Consider the following 21,306-nt stretch of genomic DNA (forward strand, 5'->3'; position numbering starts at 1 on the left):
GAAGCTGTGGTTAAATCAAAAATGGAGTCAAAGCTGGAAAAAATTCCCCTATATTGAAAATGATAAATGGAGTGTGATACCAATGAATAGTGAGTACATTTCCAGTCAAGATAGCACCAGTGAACAAAGAGTCCTTGGCTGATGTCTTTCAGATAGCCAGTCTCTTCAATTATTTCTCCTTTTCCACATCTTCAGCTTGTTCTTTTTTGTCTTGATCGTGTTACGGAAACTGTTGGAGCCTGTGATGTACAGTTTGGAATTTGATGGAATGACCTTGCACTCTGCTGTATCCGCAGAGGACCGAGCTGCTGAGATGGGGTCCTGAAAAGGACCAAGAACGTGAGCTGCCTTGCGGGAAAGACCAAAGGGTTACGAACCATTTCAAAGCATCAGGGAAGATTGAAGCATTGAGGTGAATGCGAAGGAGGCTAGCGGTAGCTCTCAAAGGAGGCCATGGGGTCGACGGCGGTCGGTAGCCAAATTGGCGGCGTTTGGACCCGGTGTGGCAGTTACTCAGCATGAAACGATTGAGACTGTGCGGCTATTCTCCTCAAATGCTGACGGGAGAATGTTTGCGATATCCTGAGATTTATGTGATTATTGGACTGTATATTATAGTAGTCTCCTTTGGTTTTTGGTGTTTGCTTTCTTGTTGCTGATTGGCGGGTGGGTGATATGTTACTTTTTGTGAGAGGGAAGAGATTGGGATTTGGAGCCTGATATTCTTGTTGTTTTTCTGTGTGGGCAATCTGTAAGTTTTTGTGTGAGAAAGGGGTTCTGATGCTACTGTCGCTGTTCTTTTCTGTGAGAGAAGGTGTTGGGGGTTTGATATTATTGTTGCTGGTTTTTGGTGAGGGAGGGGGTTGGGGATTTGATGTTATCATCACTTTCCTTTTCAAGAGAGGGTTGGGGTTTTTGATATTCTAGCTGCCATTTTCCACCTGGGCGAACTGTTAATTTTTTGTGTGAGGGAGGGGCTGGGGTCTTTTGGGGTTTGTGAGATTTGTTTCCTTTTCTTTTTGATGCCACGGTGTTAGTGAGGAGTGAATATCTTTTCTTTAAGCAACTCCCATGGCTTTTCTGTATTACGTGGCTATCTGGAGAAGACAAATATCAGAGTTGTATTGTACATGCATACTTTGACAATAAAATGAACCTTTGAACCAATTCTACAAGTACATCAACAGATATGGCACAGGTTATAGCAATAGTAAAAGGATAAAGCTAGTGAATCTGCAGCCTTCAAACCAGTATAAATGAACTAAGTATGCAAATAAAAATGAATAGTTCTCAATGCTTTTATAGAAACACGGCTGTAAAACAACATGGCTTGGGATGTGAATATTTAAGGTTCATCAAAGGAAAACTTCAGGAAAAGTTCAACTTCAGGAAAAGTTGGAGTTGTAATTCTACAGCAAAGACAGGGCAAGTCAGGTTCTGGTAGTCAGGATGTAGAAGTGGTTAGGATGGAAATGAGATAAAATGTAAACAAGAGGACACTTGTGGGACTGCAGTACAGCAAACATAATTGTACCACAATGCAGAATCGATGGGAGTTTGTTGGAAAGGTATTATGAATTAAATCCCCAGTTTGTCTGAAAAATCAGATGAGCACAGGAAAACTAGAAAGGTCACAGAACGTTTTTGGTATAGTTTCCTAGTTCTGGAGCATAGATTCAGTTACAGTCTATAGCATGAAATAGACCCTTCAGCCCAACAGGCACAAGATGCCTATCTATGCTAATTCTACTTGTCATCTCTCAACTTTCTTTGCTCCAGGAAAAACAGTCTGAATCTATCCAGTCTTAATTCAACCCTTCCAATCCAGGGAACATTCCTGTGAAAATCTTTTCTGCATGTTCTGCAGCTTAATCAAATAATTTCTGTAGTGTGACAAGCAGAACAACAGACAAAGGATCATTTCAAAGGGTGCAAAGAAATGAAAAGATAAAATGCTTTTAAAATCAGGTCAGACAAATTAAGAAAGACTGTGGAGTCCAGTTAATTACTCAGCATGTAACTTGCCACAGAAAATGCTTGAGTAAAACATAAACGAATCAGTCAATGAGACAGAATTTTAAGCAAAAAACAAATAGAATGAATAAAATTATCAAAAAAATGAGCAGTTATTTATTTTTTCTGATACATTGATGCAAAATTTATGATTACTTATAATGTAGACTGAAGGAAACGAGAAAAGGCTTCAACTTAAAGAAAATGGAATATATTATAAACTATTAATCAAATCCAATTGAGTGATCACGTTTAAAGACACCTAACAAAACTTGAAAAAAAATGATAGGGTAAAAGAACAGGAAAATGAGAAAGTGTGGTGGGAGAACTGAAAAGCTGAAATTAGCTCAATTTGAACTATAATTTTGATTTAGTTGGAAACCTTTGTTTATTTGATATCATTATAACTGTAGGTTGCACAAAGTTTCCATTTCATCACCCAATATTCCAAATCAAATATAAATACTGTACTGCCAATGAGAAAATGTAGATAATTTTAGCTATTTAAGCTTGATTACTCACTTCTTTTACGAACCATTGACAAAAGGCTGGACCAATCCACTCTCTGGCATGAATGCCACAATCTATCCACACTGCTTTCTTGAAAGGATGTGATTTCTTGCCTAACTGAAATTGAAAGCATACATTCAATACTCAAAATCTTTCCAGTATTGTATAGCTTTGGTAACCCATGTAAATTACCTGAAGAACATAGAGAGGTCTTCCTTCATATGATTTCCCAATCGAGAAAAGATAAAGGAGCTGAGAATATGTTTGATACATCTGAAGCATCCAATTCTGTATCTGAAAATGTATCAAGTCATTTACAAAAGTACATTGCAGAAAGATAAACAGCCAACATTTCAAAAGACAAATCAATATTTTCAGATATTTGACAATTTACATCCAATTATGGCCATCTTGATGCAAAGAATTGTTTGGTAGAAAGTAATTATTTTTTGTCCTATTCTCTGCACATGCGTGGTAAATGCCAAGCACCGCATCATACAGGCTTAACATCACAACTAAAAACACATAGTACTGCAGTAAAAGATTTTCAGATATGCATTAGAATTTTAAAACTGTGGGATGTGAATTTAACCCATTGTTTACTTAACTTCAATACCTACACTACATTTTTGCCAGTGTCACATTTTTTGTCAGAATCACATTCTTACTCTTACAATATATTCTAGTCCTCTTGAAATGAATGCTAAAATTGCATTTGCCTTCCTACCACTGAATCTACAAGTTAATCTTTAAGGAATCCTGCTCAAGAACTCCCAAGATCTCTGATTTTTGTATTTTCTCCGCATTCAGAAAATAGATTGCACCTTTATTTCTTCTACCAAAGTGCCTGACCTCACCCTTCCCGACACTATGTTTCATCTGTCACTTCTCCCAATCTGACCACATCCTTCCCGACACTATGTTCCATCTGTCCATTCTCCCAATCTGACCTCACCCTTCCCGACACTATGTTCCATCTGTCACTTCTCCCAATCTGACCTCACCCTTCCCGACACTATGTTCCATCTGTCACTTCTTTGTCCATTCTCCCAATCTGACCACATCCTTCTGCTGACTCTCTGCTTCCTCAACACCACCTGCCCCCAACCCCACCCTATCTTTGTATCGTCCGCAAACCTGGCCACAAAGCCATCAATTCTGTCATCCAAATCCTTGCCATATAATATGAAAAGAAGTAGTTCAACACCAACCCCTGCGGAACATCACTTGTTACAGGCAGCCAACCAGAGTAGCCTCCTTTATTCTGACTCTTTGCCTCCTGCCAGTCAGCCAATCTGCTAGAATCTTTCTTGTAACACTACAGGCTCTTATCTAGTTAAGCAGCCTCACGTGTAGCACCTTGTCAAAGGCCTCCTGAAAATCCAAGTAAACAACATCCACTGACTCTCCTCTGTCTATTCCACTGTTATTTCCCCTAAGAACTCCAACAGATTCCTGAAGGCAACCATGCTCACTTTGGCCTACCTTATCATGCGCCGTACCCTGAAACTTCATCCTTAATAAAAGACTCTAACATCTTCCCAAAGACTGAAGTCAAACTAACGAGCCTATAACTTCCTTTCTTCTGCCTCCCGTTCTTCTGAAAGAATGGTGTAAAATTTGCAATTTTCCTGTCCTCTGGAACCATTCCAGACCATTAACTCTGCAGCATCTTTTTCCAGAGGTCAAATATCCACTCTCGCCTCCCTTTTGCTCTTTATATATAGTGTCTGGAAAAAAACCATTAGGAATCCTCTTCAGTATTATTAGCTAGCTTAACTTTATATTTAATCTTTTCTGTCCTAATAGTTTTTTTTAAACTGCTTTCTGATGGTTTTAAAAACCCTTCCATCCTCAAACTTCACTTTAGCTATATTATATGCCCTTTCCTTTGGTTTTATGCTGTCTTTGACTTCCCTTGTCAACCATGGTTGCTCCATCCTCCCTTTAGAATGCTTCTTTATCTTTGGAATGTATCTCCCCTGTACCTTCTGAGTAGCCCCAGAAACTCCAGCTATTGCTGTTCTGCTGTCATCCCTGCTAGTGTCCCCTTCCAATCAACTTTGGCCAGTTTCTCTCTCACACCTCTGTAATTCAATTGACTCCACTGGAATGCTGATATATCTGACTTTGTCTTCTTACTCTCAAACTGCAGACTGAATTCTATCATATTATGATCACTGCTTCCCAAGGGTTTATTTACCTTAAGTTCCCTAATCAAATATGGTTCATTACACTACATCCAATCCAGAATTCCTCTTCCCCCTGGGGGCTCAGCCAGAAGCTGCTCTAAAAAGCCATCTCATAGGCAGTTTTCAAATTCCCTCGGGATCCAGCAGCGACCTGATTTTCCCAATCTACCTGAATGTTGAAATGCCCCCCATGATGATTACAACATTGCCCTTTTTACATGCTTTTTCTATTTCCCATTGAAATTATACATCCCACATCCTGGCCACTGTTCAGGGGCCTGTATATAATACCCATCAGGGCGATCAAAGACCATAAGACATAGAAGCAGAATTAGGCCATCTGGCCTATCGAGTCTCCTCCGCCATTCAATCATGGCTGATCCTTTTTTTTTTCTCTTCCTCAACCACAGTTCCTGACCTACTCCCTATAACTTTGATGCCATGTCCAACCAAGAATCTATCAATCTCTGCCTTAAATACACCCAACGACCTGGCCTCCACATCTGCATGTGGCAACAAATTACACAAGTTCACCACCCTTTGGCTAAAGAAATTTCTAAGCATCTCTGTTTTGAAATGGCGCCCCTCTATCCTGACGCTGTGCCCTCTTGTTCTAGACACTCCCACCATGGGAAATATCCTTTCCACATCTACGCTGTCTAGGCCTTTCAACATTCGAAAGGTTTCAATGAGATCCCCACCTTATCCTTCTGAATTACAGCAAGTACAGACCCAGAGCCATCAAACATTTCTCGTAAGATAACCCTTTCATTCCTGGAATCATCCTTGCGAACCTCCTCTGGACCCTCTCCAATGCCAGCACATCTTTTCTAAGATGAGGGGCCCAAAACTGTTCACAATACTCAAGGTAAGACCTCACCAGTGCCTTATAAAGCCTCAGCATCACATCCTTGTTCTTGTATTCAAAACCTCTTGAAATGAATGCTAACATGGCAATTGTCTTTGTCACCATCGATTTGACCTGCAAGTTAACCTTTAGGCTGTTCTGCACAAGGACTCCCAAGTCCCTTTGCATCTCAGATTTTTGGATTTTTCCCCCGTTTAGAAAATAGTCCGCACATTTATTTCTACTACCAAAGTGCATGGCCATGCATTTTCCAACATCGTATTTCATTTGCCACTTTCTTGCCCATTCTCCAAATTTGTTTAAGTCCTTTGCCTCCTAGCTGTTTCCTCAACACTACCTGCCCTTCCACCAATCTTAATATCATCTGCAAACTTAGCATCAAAGCCATCTATTCCATCATCTAAATCATTTATATACAGCATATAAAGAAGTGGTCCCAACACCGGGACCCCTGCAGAACACCACTAGTCACTGGCAGCCAACCAGAAAAGAATCCTTTTATTCCCACTTGCTGCCTCCTTCCAATCAGCCAATGCTCTACCCATGTTAGTAACTTTCCTGTAGTACCATGAGCTCGTAACTTGGTAAGCAGCCTCATGTCTGGCACCTTGTCAAAGGCCTTCTGAAAGTCCAAATATACAACATCTACTGCATCCCCTTTATCTACCCTACTTGTAATCCCAAAGAATTCCAACAGGTTCGTCAGGCAGGATTTTCCCTGAAGGAAACCATGCTGACTTTGTACTATCTTGTCCTGTGTCCCCATATACTCCATCACCTCCTCCTTAACAATTGACTCAAGCATCTTCCCAACCACTGAGGTCAGGCTAACTGGTGTATAATTTCCTTTCTGCTACCTTCCTCCTTTCTTAAAGAGTGGAGTGACAGTTGCAATTTTCTATTTCTCCGGCACCATGCCAGAGTCCAATGATTTTTGAAAGATCATTTCTAATTCCACCACAATCTCTAACACTACCTCTCTCAGAACCCTAGGGTGCAGTTCCTCTGGTCCAGGTGACTTATGTAACCTTAGGTCTTTCAGCTTTTTGAGCAACTTCTCTCATGTGAACAGTAACTGCACCCACTTCTCTTCTTTCACACACTACAACATCAGATATACTGCTAGTGTCTTCCACAGTGAAGACTGATGCAAAATATTCATTTAGTTCATCAGCTATCTCCTTGTCCCCATTATTATTTCTCTTGCCTCATTTTCTAGTGATCCCATATCCACTCACATTCCTCTTTTATTTTTAACATAAAAAAACTTTTACTATCCACTGTGATATTATTTGTTAGCTTGCTTTCATCTTTTCCCTTCTAATGTCTTTTTTTAGTTGCTCTCTGTAGGTTTTTAAAAACTTCCCAATCCTCTATCTTCCCACTAATTTTTGCTTTGTTGTATGCGCTTTCATTTGCTTTTACAATAACTTTGACTTCCCTTGGCAGCCACGGTTGTACTATTTTACCATTTCTTCATTTTTGGAATACACATGCCCTGCACCTTCCTCATTTTTCCCAGAAACGCACGCCATTGCTGCTCTGCTGACATCCCTGCCAGCAGCTCCTTCCAATTTACTTTGGCCAACTCTCTCTCATACCACTGTAATTCCCCTTACTCCACTGAAAGACTTTACTATTTCCCTATCAAATTTCAAGTTGAACTCAATCATAGTGTGATCACTGGTTCCTAAGGATTCTTTTACCTTAATCTTCCTAATCACTTCTGGTTCATTACATAGCACTCTATTCAGTATAGCTGATCACCTAGTAGGCTCAATGACAAACTGCTCCAAAAAGCCATCTCTTTGGCCTTCAACAAACTCACTCTCTTGAGATCAAGTACCAACCTGATTTTTCCAATCAACCTGCATATTAAAATCTCCCATGACTACCATGCCCTTTTGACTCATCTTTTTTCATTTCCTGTTGTAATCTGTGGTCCACCTCCCAGCCACTGTTGGGAGGCCTGTATATAACTGCCATCAATGTCCTTTTACCCTTGCAGTTTCTTAACGCAACCCACAAGGCTTCTGCATCTTCTGATCCTATGTCACCTCTTTCTAAAGATTTGATTTCGTGTTTTTTACCAATAGAGCCACCCCACCCCCTCTTCCTGAACTTTCTATACAACTTGTATCCTTGGATGTTAAGCTCTGAACTATGATCTTCTTTCAGCCATGTCTCAGTGATAACCACATTGTCATACCTGCCAATCTCTAACTGTGCTACAAGATCATCTCCCTTATTCTGTATACTGCATGTATTCAAATGTAACACCTTCAGTCCCATATTCATCACCCTTTTCAATTTTGCCTCCTTGTTATACTTCAACTCATCCCACTGATTGCAATTTTGACCTATCATCTGGCTGTCCTTCCTCACAGTCACGGCACACAGCATCTACTTTTATGCCAACTGCCCCATCCTCATCCCCATCGCTCCAGTTCCCATCCCCCTTACAAACTTGTTTAAGCTCTCCCAACAACTCTAGCAAAGCCTGTCCACAAGGATATTGGTCTCACTCAGGTTCCAGTGTCGCCTGTTCTTTTTGTACCAGTCATACCTTCTTTCGAAGAAATTGCAATGATTCAGAAATCTGAAACCCAGCCCCCTACACCACTCCATAAGCCATTTATTCATCAGTACTATCACCCTATTCCTGGCCTGACTAGCATGTGGTACTGGCAGTAATCCAGAGATTACTACCTTACAGGTCCTGTTCTTCAGCCCCTCCCCAAGCTCCCTATACTCACAGCACAGGACCTCTTCCTCCTTTTTATCTTTGTCATTGGTGCCAATGTGAGTCATGATCTTGGGTTGCTCACCTCACTCTTAAGAATCTTCTGCAGCCAATTTGAGACATTTTGGACCTTAGCAACTGTGAGTCAACACACTATCCTGGCTTCTTTTGTCAGCAGGAGGAGAAGATGGCAGCGTGACGCAGCACGCGCAGCTCTCCAGTGAAATGATATCGTTTCTGTTAAATAGGGTCCGTGGACAATTCTGATTTGATGAAGACAGACGTGAGAAACAGAGGAACACCTGGAGAAATTTCTGAAATGCCTGGTTCACCACTGTTGCTACTGTGCGATCGAGAATCTCCGAAGGGTAGGCCCCAAAATCCCCGGCTTTGCCTGCTGCTGGCGACCGAGGCTGAGGTCGAAACGTTCGGATAGAGATGGCGCTCAGTACTCGGTGTCGGACGGCTGATCAGAGCTCGAAGTTTTCGGACGACTCAGAGTTGAACTGTGGTCAGGCAAGGCAGGGAGAGCTTTCTTCCTTCTCCCGTCTGCGTGAGATGTGGGACTTTTGAGAAACTTTGAACTTTTTTTACTGTGCCATGGCCTGTTCTTCATCAAGTTATGGTATTGTTGCACTGTTGTAACTATATGTTATAATTATGTGGTTTTGTTAGTTTTTCAGTCTTGGTCTGTCCTGTGTTTTTGTGATATCACACCGGAGGAATATTGTATCATTTCTTAATGCATGCATTACTAAATGACAATAAAAGAGGACTACGTGTCCTCATAATCTAATCTTTTTTGTTGCCACAGAATCTGCTGCCTGTCCCCCCATCTACCGAGTCTCCTATCACCATCGCTCTGTCTGAATTTACCTTTCCTTCCTGAGCCTCAGAGCTGGCCACAGTGCCACTGACTTGACTGATGCTGCTGTGCCCTGATAAGCCATTCCCCCCCGCCCCCCAGCCACATTTAAAGCAGTATACTTGTGGGTGAGGGGATTTGCCACAAGGAGATCCTGTACTGACTGCTTACTCTGCCTACAGCTCATGGTGGTCACCCATCTACTATCTGAAGTCTGCTCAATTCAGTAAATCAGTCATCTATGAAATTTTCAGCCTCTCAGATGGCCCTGTGTGCATCCAGCTCCAGTTCCTTGATCTTGTCATTCAGGAGCTGAAGTTGGGTGCACTTCAGGAAGACTGTTAGGTACCCTGAAGTGACACATCTCACAGGAAGAGAATTCCACTGCCTGAACTACCATTCTGACTTCTCAAACTTCAGTTCTAGCCTGTGTCTGTTCTCACCGGCTCCTATCCATTCTAACACTGGCCCACTCCAACAATGGCTGCTCCACTTAAACCTTGCTCCTTTTTAATGGCCCCCGCTAAATAACCCGAGCTACTATTAACCCAAACAATCTTCCACTCAGCAATCAAGTTCTGAGAGCCCCCGCTCGCTTTTTAAAACTAGTACGTAAAGTCCCAACCGAACCTGCTCATTTAAAAAAAAACTGATGCACATCATATCTATTTAATCACTTTACGTAGTTGTTCCCCCACCATGAACAAAATTTACTTGGAACAGGGATCTGGAATTGCAAACTGAAGATGACCATATTAAAAGTGCAGGGTGACAGCTCTGGAGGAGAGTGCTGGACCCAGTGGGTGTTGGTGTTGGTGTGCCCAAGCAACAGGAGAATCTAATTATTCAAAGATCTTTCAGTGCATTTACTTCAACCTCATGCTTTGATATAAGTATCTTACCCTACAGGCAGAGCATTAGAACTGATAAGGCTTGTCCTCAGTATCTCTCTAAGAATTGTGCCTTTTGACACCAGCAATATATTAAATTAGTACAACCACCAGATGCAAACATACCTTTGAGGTGCATCGGGACAATAAGATATCCCAAAAGTCAAAAGCTTATTCAAATTTCATTCACAACCTAGCACACATACCTCATTCCTGGGTCTCACATTAGGGAGAGAGCCTGTGGTATGTCGAATACCGGGTGAAAAAGTCATCTGTGTCTTTGCTGTTGCCTTGCTCACGCTTGAGTGCTTGGTGCCAATGCTTTTTTTTTTGCTGGTGGGGGAGGGGGGATTGTCGCTTGCTGCCACTTACGTGCGGGAGGGAGGGGAGCTGGGGGGGGCACTTTGGGGTTCTAACATTTAACTGTTGTTCATTCTTTGGGGCACTCCTCTGTTTTCGTGGATGGTTGTGAAGAAAAAGCATTTCAGGATGTATATTGTATACATTTCTCTGACATTAACTGTACCTTTGAAACCTTTGAATATGTCCAACATAAACACATTCAAGATAGACACTACCACTGCAAAAGTGTACATTTAAATACCAATATCATTAAAATAAATATGACATGTTCTGCAGGATTTGAAGAGCATGTTTCCTACACAGAGCGAATTTTGACAGTCAATGGTCAGTTCTGTCTTCACAGAAATTTTTTATCTGTTGTAAGCATATACAGGAGTGCCAGCTAATCCTCAGTCAGTAGTGCTGGCATGAGCTCACGTTAAAAAGTGATCTCTTCAAGTATATCTGAAGTTAACAGCTGCAGAATGATTGCCTTTTGTCACTATCTTTGTAGCATGCTTAGAACTGGTATACATTATTGTGGGTGAATACTGCTGTTCGACCATGTAACATCAGCTTTCCTTTCCTTTCGAGGTTTCTCCACAGCAAGCTCTAAACTAACAAGCCCACTTACTGCCCAGTGAGTCGCTGCACAACAGGAAGAGCAGCAATGTGGCTGCCCCCAGACAGCACCAGCGCAGATACTAACAATGCATCTAATTTTTCCAGGGAGACACCTAGCACCTAACCATCTAGCAGCGGTGGGGGGGGGGGAGGGGGAAGAGGATATCTTACTTCCATTATTTAGTACCAGATTCTGAAGTGAAAAAAAAGAGGGAGCAGGATTCTGCCTTTCCTGAGGTCAGGTAGGTCCTAGCTGTCCTGAGCTGAGCGAGACTTGACTGAAAATTATTGAAGAGTGCTCCTTCAACTGTCTAATAGTACAGTCATTTCAGCACATTGAAAATCTATCGTATGACGGCAGAGTATGTGGCACGGGGGTGGGGGGTGTGGTTTGATGAATTGAGTAAAGATGGCAGACTGAAAAAACTTACCTTTGTTTCATGGTAGACACAATCTTTACATATGCACTTTTTAAGATAATTAGCACAAACGGAATGCTCTTGAAACGAGCCTGATCTGTTTCCCCACACCTTCCCCATCACTATTATCTTTTCTTTTGGTTAAACAAAAAAAAATCCCGATTTCAGCTGACTTCTCACACTGCAGCTCACAACAGACATTCCCAGTATGAACGAGGGTTATGTGCCTTATGTGTTTTACACAGGACCACATTTGGAAATAGTGTCTTTAGTTACATACCTCTTCTAAGGTGTGATAGACTTCATAGTTGTAGAGAGAATTGGACCGACGATATCGAGCACCAAAGCCACTCTGCTTCTCCATTAGTTCTTGAAGATCAGAAACAAGGATCCTAATATTAAAGAAGAAGGTAATTTTGAAGAGATTCCCAACCCTTCTCCCAGAGTCAGGTGAAATCGGTGTTGGGGGGGGGGGGCGCTATCTGCTGACAGCCCGGGTTGCAGCGGGACCCTGCAAGTCTGAGTTGCAGGAGGGCACAATAGATAGGCCGGGGGAAGTCTCGCCCGGTAGACCAGAAGTATCCCCAGTTGTGTCGGAACACGAAGAGGTAGATGAGGGGATACAGAGGTCTCACAGAATCAGGAGACCAACGGATAGACTGGCCTATGTAGCACCGGGGGAACAGAGTGTGGCCCCTACTGTTTTGGGGAACTATGTCACTGCCTTTTACACCTGGGTAGGACTTTGTTTTGCAGGAAGGGTTGGCAAATTATCTTAAAGTCATGAGGACATGACTAAATTTGGTGGGGGGAGAGCGTAACACCCTGGGAAAAGTTTCACTGCTAATGTAGTGGTTTCTCTGTAGCGCAGCATCTGGGTTATGACTAGAGATAACGGGGGCTTTGGAATGTGTGCTGGCCAATAAGGGGAGGTGTTTTTCTTTCTTGTGTGCCTGAGAGAAGGTTTTGTGGTCTTTTGTTCGGTGGAAGATGGAGAGAGAAGATACCAGAATGGGGAAGTCGTAGACTGCAGGACGAAGTAGACTTGGAAAGGGGTCGAGAGCTGGTGACACCCGGGGGAAAACTGATGGAGAATGAGCAGACGGGAAAACAGTGATCTCTAACGTGCGCATTACACTGTTTCATGAAAATGGGCCCTTTTTCCTTTTTTGTTTCTTTACTAACCCTATAGTCAAATTAAGAATTATAAATCTCAATCGTTTAATTCCATATTGTGTACTGTTTGTTATTTCATGGTACTGATTTGTAACAGGGGAATACATCACGCAGCATCCACCCAAACGAGATTTCTCAAGTTTAGCCGGGCCAGAGGCTGCCTTCCCCTAGATTTACGCCGCTAGCCGAACCTGAGGGTTACACTCGCATCACTATAGAAACACCATTGTTATTTTCACCTCTTCATTACGAAGCTTATTCTCAGCAGTCTCAAATCTTTGGTGACCCACAAATGTGGGAAATGGGTGGTGTTGATATGAATTTGGAACAACATGCTTAAGTCCTTCAATCACCCGCATATTTTAAAAACTGAAACACCAACAATGTTACTAACGGCTTGTTTGACAGAAAAGATGCCAGATATGTAGAGTAATGTAAATTCACTTGTGCAGGTCTTCAAAGGTGGCTAGATTCATCAGTCATTTTGATACAGGACCATAAGACGTAGCAGCAAAATTAGGCCATTTGGCCAATCGAGTTTGCCTTGCCATTCTATCATGGCTGATACTTTTTTTTCCCTCCTCAACCCCTTTTCCTGGCCTTCTCCCCGCTGTAATGTTTGATGCCTTAAGCACACCCAACAACCTGGCCTCCACAACTGCACACAGCAACAAATTCCACAACTTTACCACCCTCTGGAAAAGGGTGTGAAAAAAATTTCTGCACATCTCGGTTTTGAATGGACAGGATTTTCACTGAAGGAAACCATGCTGACTCTGCCCTATCTTGTCCTGTGTCATCGTTTGTGATGTCACTCCATCACCTCATCCTTAACAATTGACTCTAACCACTGAAGTCAGACTAACTGGTCTATAATTTCCTTTCTGGTGCCTTCCTCCTTTCTTAAAGAGTGGAGTGACATTTGCAATTTTCCAGTCCTCTGGCACTATGCCAGAGTCCAATAATTTTTGAAAGATCATTTCTACTGCTGCCACAATCTCTAATGCTACCTCTTTCAGAACCCTAGGGTGCAGTTCATCTGGTCCAGGTGACTTATGTACTTTTAGGTCTTTGAGCACCTTCTCCCTTGTAATAGTAACTGCATCCACTTCTCTTCCTTCACACACTACAACATCTGGCACACTGCTAGTGTCTTCCACAGATTTCTTTTGAGAAAAAAATGATGCAGTAAAACACTATTACTATTATCTTGTAACCATTTACAATTATTAATTTTTTGATAAAATTATAGTTCTTTACAAAATAGATCTATTTGTTGCTGTTTTGACAAGTTAATTTTTGAGAATTGTATTTGGAAAACCATGACCTAATTAGTGAGAGCCAGCATGGCTCTGTGCAGGGCAAGCCATGTCTTACAAACTTAATTAAGTTTTTTGTTGAAGTTGATTGGTGAAGGTAGAGCTGTGGATGCAGTCTACATGGTTTTTACTAAGGCAACTGACAAAGTTCCTTTGTGGGAAGCTCATCCAGAAGATTAAGATGCGTAGAATGGTGAATTTGATGTTTGGATTCGGAACCGGCTTACCCACAGAATGCAGAGGAGACTTATTCAACCTGGAGGTCTGTGATTAGTGGTGTGCTGCAGGGATCTACACTGGGACCTCTGTATGAGATGTATATAAATGACCTGGATGAAAATGTAGATGGATGGGTTATAAAGTTTGCAGATGATATGAAGATTGGTGGTGTTGTGGATAGTGTAGATGACTGGCAAAGAACACAGCGGGATATAGATCAATTTCAGATATGTGTGGAGAAATGGCACGTGGAGTTTAACCTGGCCAAATGTGAAGTGTTGCACCATTGTAGGTCAAATGTAAACTGACAGTATCTAAAGTGACAATGGTTAAGGGTAAGACCCTTAACAGTGTTGATGAGCGGAGGGATCGTGGGGTCAAAGTTCATAGCTCCCTGAAGGTGGCTACACAGGTTGATAGGATGGTTAAGGAGGCATATGGCATGCTTTTATCAGTCGAGACATTGAGTTCAAAAGTCAGGAAGTTATATTGCAGCATTATAAAATACTAGTTAGGCCACATTTGGAGTATTTCATTCAGCTGTGTTTGGCCCATTATAGGAAGGATGTTGAGGCTTTGGAGAGGGTTTACCAGGATGCTTCCTGTTAATGATGAAAGGAGCATTACAGCTCAATTCCCTGTGTGCGTTTTTTTTGTGTGTGTGTGTGTGTGTGTGTGTGTGCCATACTCTGCCAGGGCCTCGGTAACCACTTTTTCAAGTGGTTGTCTTGGAGGAAAGATTCGGTGAGTGATCTGCCACGTCCTTCTCACAGCGCAGTTTTTTTTTACAAGGCCGAGTTGCGAGCTCGGCACTCAACCCGGCATGGATGGAAAGCGTGCCCGGGATCGGTTCGACTGGATTCGAACTTGGGAACCTTCGCTCCGAAGTCCGGCGCTGATGTCACTGTGCCACCAGCCGGCCCGTGTGCAGTAGGGGAGATTAAAGAATACTAGGGGCAATTATTTATTTGTAGCAAATTCTATTCAGGTGCTGGATATCACCAAGTAAAACCAAAACATTCATCCCTAGACTTCAGTGAGTTTCAGGAAACTGCAGTTTCTCTGAGGCAGCCATTTTGTGACACATTATGAGCAAAGCAAATATAATAAGAACCATTCAACTTCTAAATTAAAAGCAAACATTTCAAATATATTTAATTTTGGAATTTATTTTGGCCCAGCAATTTTCTGTTCTATATTTTGAGTTAAAATGATGTACCTCAACTTTAAAAGTAGGTATGCGTTTTCATTGCACTTACTAAGAGCATTTAAGCAATCGACTCCAAGTCAAATATAAAACGATAATGGGTTGTGAATATAAATGCAACTTTATAATACATTGACTATTTTTCTCTGCCTTGCAAAAATTCATCCATTTTAGAAATTATGCTTGTGTTGAAAATATTAGTCAGGAAATGTGACCTCAGGACAGTTGTAAATGCAGCTGCAATGGCAAGGAAAAAAACAATCAACAAATCCACTGGTTACCTGTGTGGTTAGTATTTTTTAAGGAGAGTGAAATAGTCTGCTTTAAAAAAAAGGATTTGGCTGTGTAGAAAAATAACCTGTGTAAATTTGACAGTTTCTATAGCATTAAATGTCCAATTGCACACTGAAATTGGTTCCTAATTTAAGAACAGAAAAATATAATAATTCTATATTTTGATGAGGATTTTTTGCAAGGCCTCAATGAAAATATGCACAAAAGAGACAAATGACATTTCTTAACATCAAATAAATTTGTGATCTCTGCACATGCTCGCATAAACAACACTTAGCTTTTTAGTTGTCTTTCTCAATGAGCCAAGCTCATGTCTTCCAAGACCCAAACAACTCTTAATTTTAGTAAAATAATTGTGATGATTACAAAGTACTATTTTAAACTTGTTAGTAGGAAATTCTTCACCATTAAAGGAATTATCACCCACCTTTTTGCCACAATATTGTTTCTTCTTAAGTAGTCAATATGAGAACAAATACTCACAAAAATATGATATTGTCCACTTCAAATTAATAAACAAAATTAATTCAATACTACACTTCCCTTGAGAACCACTGCTGGCTAACTCAATGGAGACTATCAAGTTCCATTATTTCCTCCACAGCTTCTTTTGGTCATTCATAGCAATTAGTAGGATGGGTGGAACTCAAAGAACCAGGGAAGAGATTAGAATATTTTTAATGCATTAAGTAGCCATGATTTAAAACTTCCTCCCTAAAGATTGATTTGAAATTTGCTTGAAGATTCAAAATTAACTTTCCAAAGAAATTTGGATATATATTTGACAAAGAAATCTGGAAGACTCCAAGGTTATCTGGGGAAGTGGGAGGAGACTGGGATGAACTGTACATAAGACCATAAAACATAGGAGCAGAATTGGGCCATTTGACCCATTGAGTCTCCTCTGCCATTCAATCATGTCTGATCCTTTTTTGTTAACTATTTAACTGACAGACATGATAGGCATTTTTCATTTCTGCCTCCTTACAGGTCACAGCGAGGCTCAAATTAGATGTTATCTAAGTTAGAGTCATGAATTATCAGTGAACCAATGCCCCATCCTTTAATTCATTGCTTCTCCCACTTCATCTCAGACAGGAGTGAAATGATTTTGGTTAATGGAAAGTAACAGCAGGGAATCCAACACAAACCTCAAAAACGCAAAATACTCTGCAGATGCTGGGGTCAAAGCAACACTGACAACACACTGGAGGAACTCAGCAGGTCGGGCAGCATCCGTGGAAATAATCAGTCAACGTTTCAGTCCAGAACCCTTCGTCAGGACTGAAGAGGGAAGGGGCAGAGGCCCTATAAAGAAGGTGGGGGGAGGGTGGGAAGGAGAAGGCTGGTAGGTTCCAGGTGAAAAACCAGTAAGGGGAAAGATAAAGGGGTGGGGGTAGGGAGGAAAGGTGAAGAAGGAATAGGGGAAAGCACAATGGGTAGTAGAAGGAGGCGGAACCATGAGGGAGGTGGTAGGCAGCTGGGGGAGGGGGCAGAGTGAAACTGTGATGGGGAAGGGGGGGGGAGAGGGAATTACTGGAAGTTAGAGAAAACAATGTTCATACCAAGGGACTGGAGACTACCTAGATGGTATATGAGGTGTTGCTCCTCCAACCTGAGTTTAGCCTCATCATGGCAGTAGAGGAGGCCATGTATGGACATATCCGATTCTGCATCGGGTTTCGCCGATGTAGAGGAGGCCACACCAGGAGCACCGGATGCAATAGATGACCCCAACAGACTCACAGGTGAAGTGTTGCCTCACCTGAAAGGATGCAGATTGGGGGACTGCTTTGTCGAGCACCTCTGCCCCGTCCTCCACAACAGACAGGATCTTCCGGTTGCCACCCACTTCAACACTGCTTCACATTCCCATTCGGATATGTCCATACATGGCCTCCTCTACTGCCATGATGAGGCTAAACTCAGGTTGGAGGAGCAACACCTCATATACCGTCTAGGTAGTCTCCATCCCCTTGGTATGAACATAGAATTCTCCAACTTCCGGTCATTCCCTCCCCCTTCTCTTCCCCTATCCCAGTTTCACTCTGCCCCTCCCCCAGCTGCCTACCATCTCCCTCATGATTCCGCCTCCTTCTACTACCCATTGTGTTTTCCCCTATTCCTTCTTCACCTTTCCTGCCTATCCCCTCCCTACTTCCCCTTCCCCACCGCTTAATCTTTTCCCTTACTGATTTTTCAACTGGAACCTACCAGCCTTCTCCTTCCCACCCTCCCCCCACCTTCTTTATAGAGCCTCTGCCCCTTCCCTCTTCAGTCCTGATGAAGGGTTCCGACCCGAAACATTGACTGATCGTTTCCACGGATGCTGCCTGACCTGCTGAGTTCCTCCAGCGTGTTGTCAGTGTTGCTCCAACAGAAACCTCATCCTTTATCATTCTGCAGGTTGTTTAAAAAGATTTATAACAAATTAAATTTAAATCTCAGAAGCAATACTGGCTTAATTTCATAAAAATTCAATATTGACAATTACCATATTTCACATTCTTTTAAAACAAACTCTGCTATTTCAGAATCTAATGCTGAATGCAATATACTTTACATTTCGCTAAAAATATACCTCTATTTAATATTGTTTAATACTGAGCAGCTACCACTTAGTAATAACAGATCCATTGTTTGTCAAGTGTAGCTGAAAGGAATTGATTTTCAATGCTTGGAGAAAATCTTTTGTGCTCTATGTGAAAGAAAGAATTGATTCACGAAGAATAATTACAGTGTTGCTTATTGTACGCAGTCTGTGTGACAGTGAAATCTGTTGATAAGCAAAATATATTGAACAAGATTCAAGACAAGTAAGAAATGATAATCCATAAAAACTATAATGATAAGCAACAGAAGAGCTAAATCACTGAATTTGCGCCTGCAATGTGCTGCAGAGCATGTGCTTTGGATAACTAATGCGCATCAATGATGAATTTTTTGGATTTGGTGAGAAATTTGGACAGTAACTACAACAGATTGGCAAAGTCCACCATGTAAACAAATGGAAGTTACCTTCAAATTGAGAATGTCGCCATCAATGGTGGAAAAAAAGCAGTCCATAAATTTTAAGTATAGCGAAGTTTGCAAATACCAGAAATACTAATGAGACAAAGGTATTATTCTCTGTATTTGTTGTTCTCTTTTTAATACATGTGCCTCTTCAGTGCTGTACAGTTTCTGAACACTCACAAAATGCTGGGGGAGCTCAGCAGGACAGGAAGCATCCATGGAAAAGAGTAAACAGTCAACATTTCGGGCCGATACCTTTCATCATGTTCCCCCAGCATTTTGTGTGTGGTGCTTGGATTTCCAGAATCTGCAGATTTTCTCATCTTTGAGTTTCTGAATACTATTCATATAGATTTTCTAAATCTTCGCTAATACAGAGACATGGTCTAATAACACAGAGACACAAGTCTAAATCCTATAATGGCAGCTATGGATTTTAAATTCTTTCAAGTCTGATAATTATAATATGAGAAAAAGTACTTAATGTTTTATACACAGAAAACCCACCTGGTTCAAAGATGCCTTCCTAGGGAAGAAATCTGCTTCCCTCACCCATCTGCTCAAATATGTAGCCCTTGAATATTCTCTGAAATGGTTGAGTAAACCACTGAGTTCTACTATAATTGTTAAATTAAGTGACCTTGGCAATGAATTTGAATACAGAGAAGTTTGCCCTTGCCTATATCACTTCACAAAATAAACTTAATGAGCACCTAGGGATTGATATTTAAATTTGGAAAGGTGTCTTACAGACTTGTCAATTAGTTGTCTGAAAACACTGACTTTTCAAAGTCATAACATCCAATCCATGTGACGCACCACCATCACAATCCTTGGGTATATTCTGTCCTGCCACCTGGCAGGGGAAAGTAGATGGTCTAGTGATATAGAGGGTGAAATACCATTTGAGTCTTCAACATTGACTCCAGAACGCATGAAGCCTCATAGCAATGGGATAAACAAGAACCAGGGAATCCATTTCTGATTATCATTTACCTTTCTCCATCAGCTGATAAATCAAACGTCCATGTTTAACAGTAGTCAGAGAGAGAGAAATGCAACACAGACACCTGCCTCAGTCCACCATCAATCAGCCATTTACATTCATCCTACATTAATCCCATTTTTTTAAGAACATAAGACTTAGGAGCAGAATTAGGCCATTCGGTGCATCAATTCTGTTCTGCCATTCCATCATTGCTGACATTATCCCTCAAAAAACCTATTCTTCTAACTTCTTCCCATAACTTAGACACCTTAATTAATCAAGAACCTATCAACCTGCACCTTAAATATACCCAGCGTTCTGGATTGCACAGCCGTCTGCAGCTAAGAAATATTTCCTCAGCTCTGTTATAAATTGATGCCACTCAAATCTGAGGTTGTGCCCTCTGGTCCTAGACTTCCCTCATTGCAGGAAACATCCTTTCCACATCCACTCTATCCAGACCTTCAAATATTCAATAGGTTTCAATGAGATCACTACTCATTCTTCTGAACTCCAGCAAGTAGAGGCCCAAAACCATCAAACGCTCCTCATATGTTAAATCCTTCATTCCTAAGATCATTCTCCTGAACCTCCCCTGAACTCTCTCCGATGGCAGCATATCCTTTCTTAGATGTGGCCCAAAACTGCTCACAATACTCTTACTGCAGTCTGACAAATGCCTTATGAAGTCTCAGCATTACATCATTGCTTCTATATCCTAGTCCTTTCGAAATGAATGCTAACATTGCATTTGCCTTCCTTACCACTGATTTAACCTGCAAGTTAACCTTTATGGAATCTGGCACAAGGACTCCCAAATCTCTCTGCACATGTAATTTTTGAATTTTCTCACCATTTACATAATAGTCCACGCTTTTATTCTTTCTGCTAAACTGCACGATAATGCACTTCAAAGATAATATTCCATCTGCCTCTTCTTTACCCATTCCCCCAATCTGCCCAAGTACTTCTGCAGACTCATTGCTTCCTTAACACTATCAGCCCTTCCACCAAGCTTCGTATCATGCACAAACTTGGCCACAATGTGATCAAATCCTTCATTAAAATCATTGATATGTAACATGAAAAGAAGTGGCCCCAACACAGACTCCGGCAGAACACCACTGGTCACCTACAGCCAACCACAAAAGGTCCTCTTTAGTCCCACTCTTTGTGTCCTGCCAGGCAGCCAATCTTCTATCCATTCCAGTACCTATTCCATAACACCATCGGCTCTGTTTGGTTAAGAAACCTCACATTTGGCACCTTATCAAAGGCCGCCTAAAAATCCAAGTAAGCAACATCCACTGACTTTACTTTGTCTATCCTGCCTGTTATTTCCGCAAAGAATACCAACAAATTTGTCAGGCAAAATTTTCTCCTTTACAATACCACGTTGACTTTAGCCTATTTTATCATGTGCCCCAAGTACCCCAAAACCCCATCCTTAATAATGGACTCCAACATCTTTCCAACCACTGAAGCACTGAAGTCAGGCTGACTGGCCTACAATTTCCTTTCTACTTCCTCCCTCTTTTCTTAAAGAATGGAGTGACATTTACAATTATCCAGTCCTCAGGAATCATTCAAGAATCCAGTGATTCTTGAAAGATCATTAGCAA

At 41.5% G+C, this 21,306-nt stretch overlaps 1 protein-coding gene across 1 annotated transcript in view; it reads right to left on the reverse strand.

Annotated features, from left to right (window-relative positions):
• Positions 1 to 21,306, reverse strand: part of cpa6 (carboxypeptidase A6) — an 82,268-nt gene that overhangs the window by 25,303 nt on the left and 35,659 nt on the right. Inside the window, exons 4-6 of the mRNA XM_063042008.1 lie at positions 11,747 to 11,858; positions 2,716 to 2,817; positions 2,536 to 2,640 (exon numbers count right to left, since the gene is read on the reverse strand). Coding sequence (XP_062898078.1) covers positions 2,536 to 2,640; positions 2,716 to 2,817; positions 11,747 to 11,858 — 319 coding nt within the window. The remainder of the gene's footprint in view (positions 1 to 2,535; positions 2,641 to 2,715; positions 2,818 to 11,746; positions 11,859 to 21,306) is intronic.

Source organism: Mobula hypostoma, chromosome 1, assembly GCF_963921235.1.
Source record: "Mobula hypostoma chromosome 1, sMobHyp1.1, whole genome shotgun sequence".
Lineage (NCBI taxonomy): Eukaryota > Metazoa > Chordata > Chondrichthyes > Myliobatiformes > Myliobatidae > Mobula > Mobula hypostoma.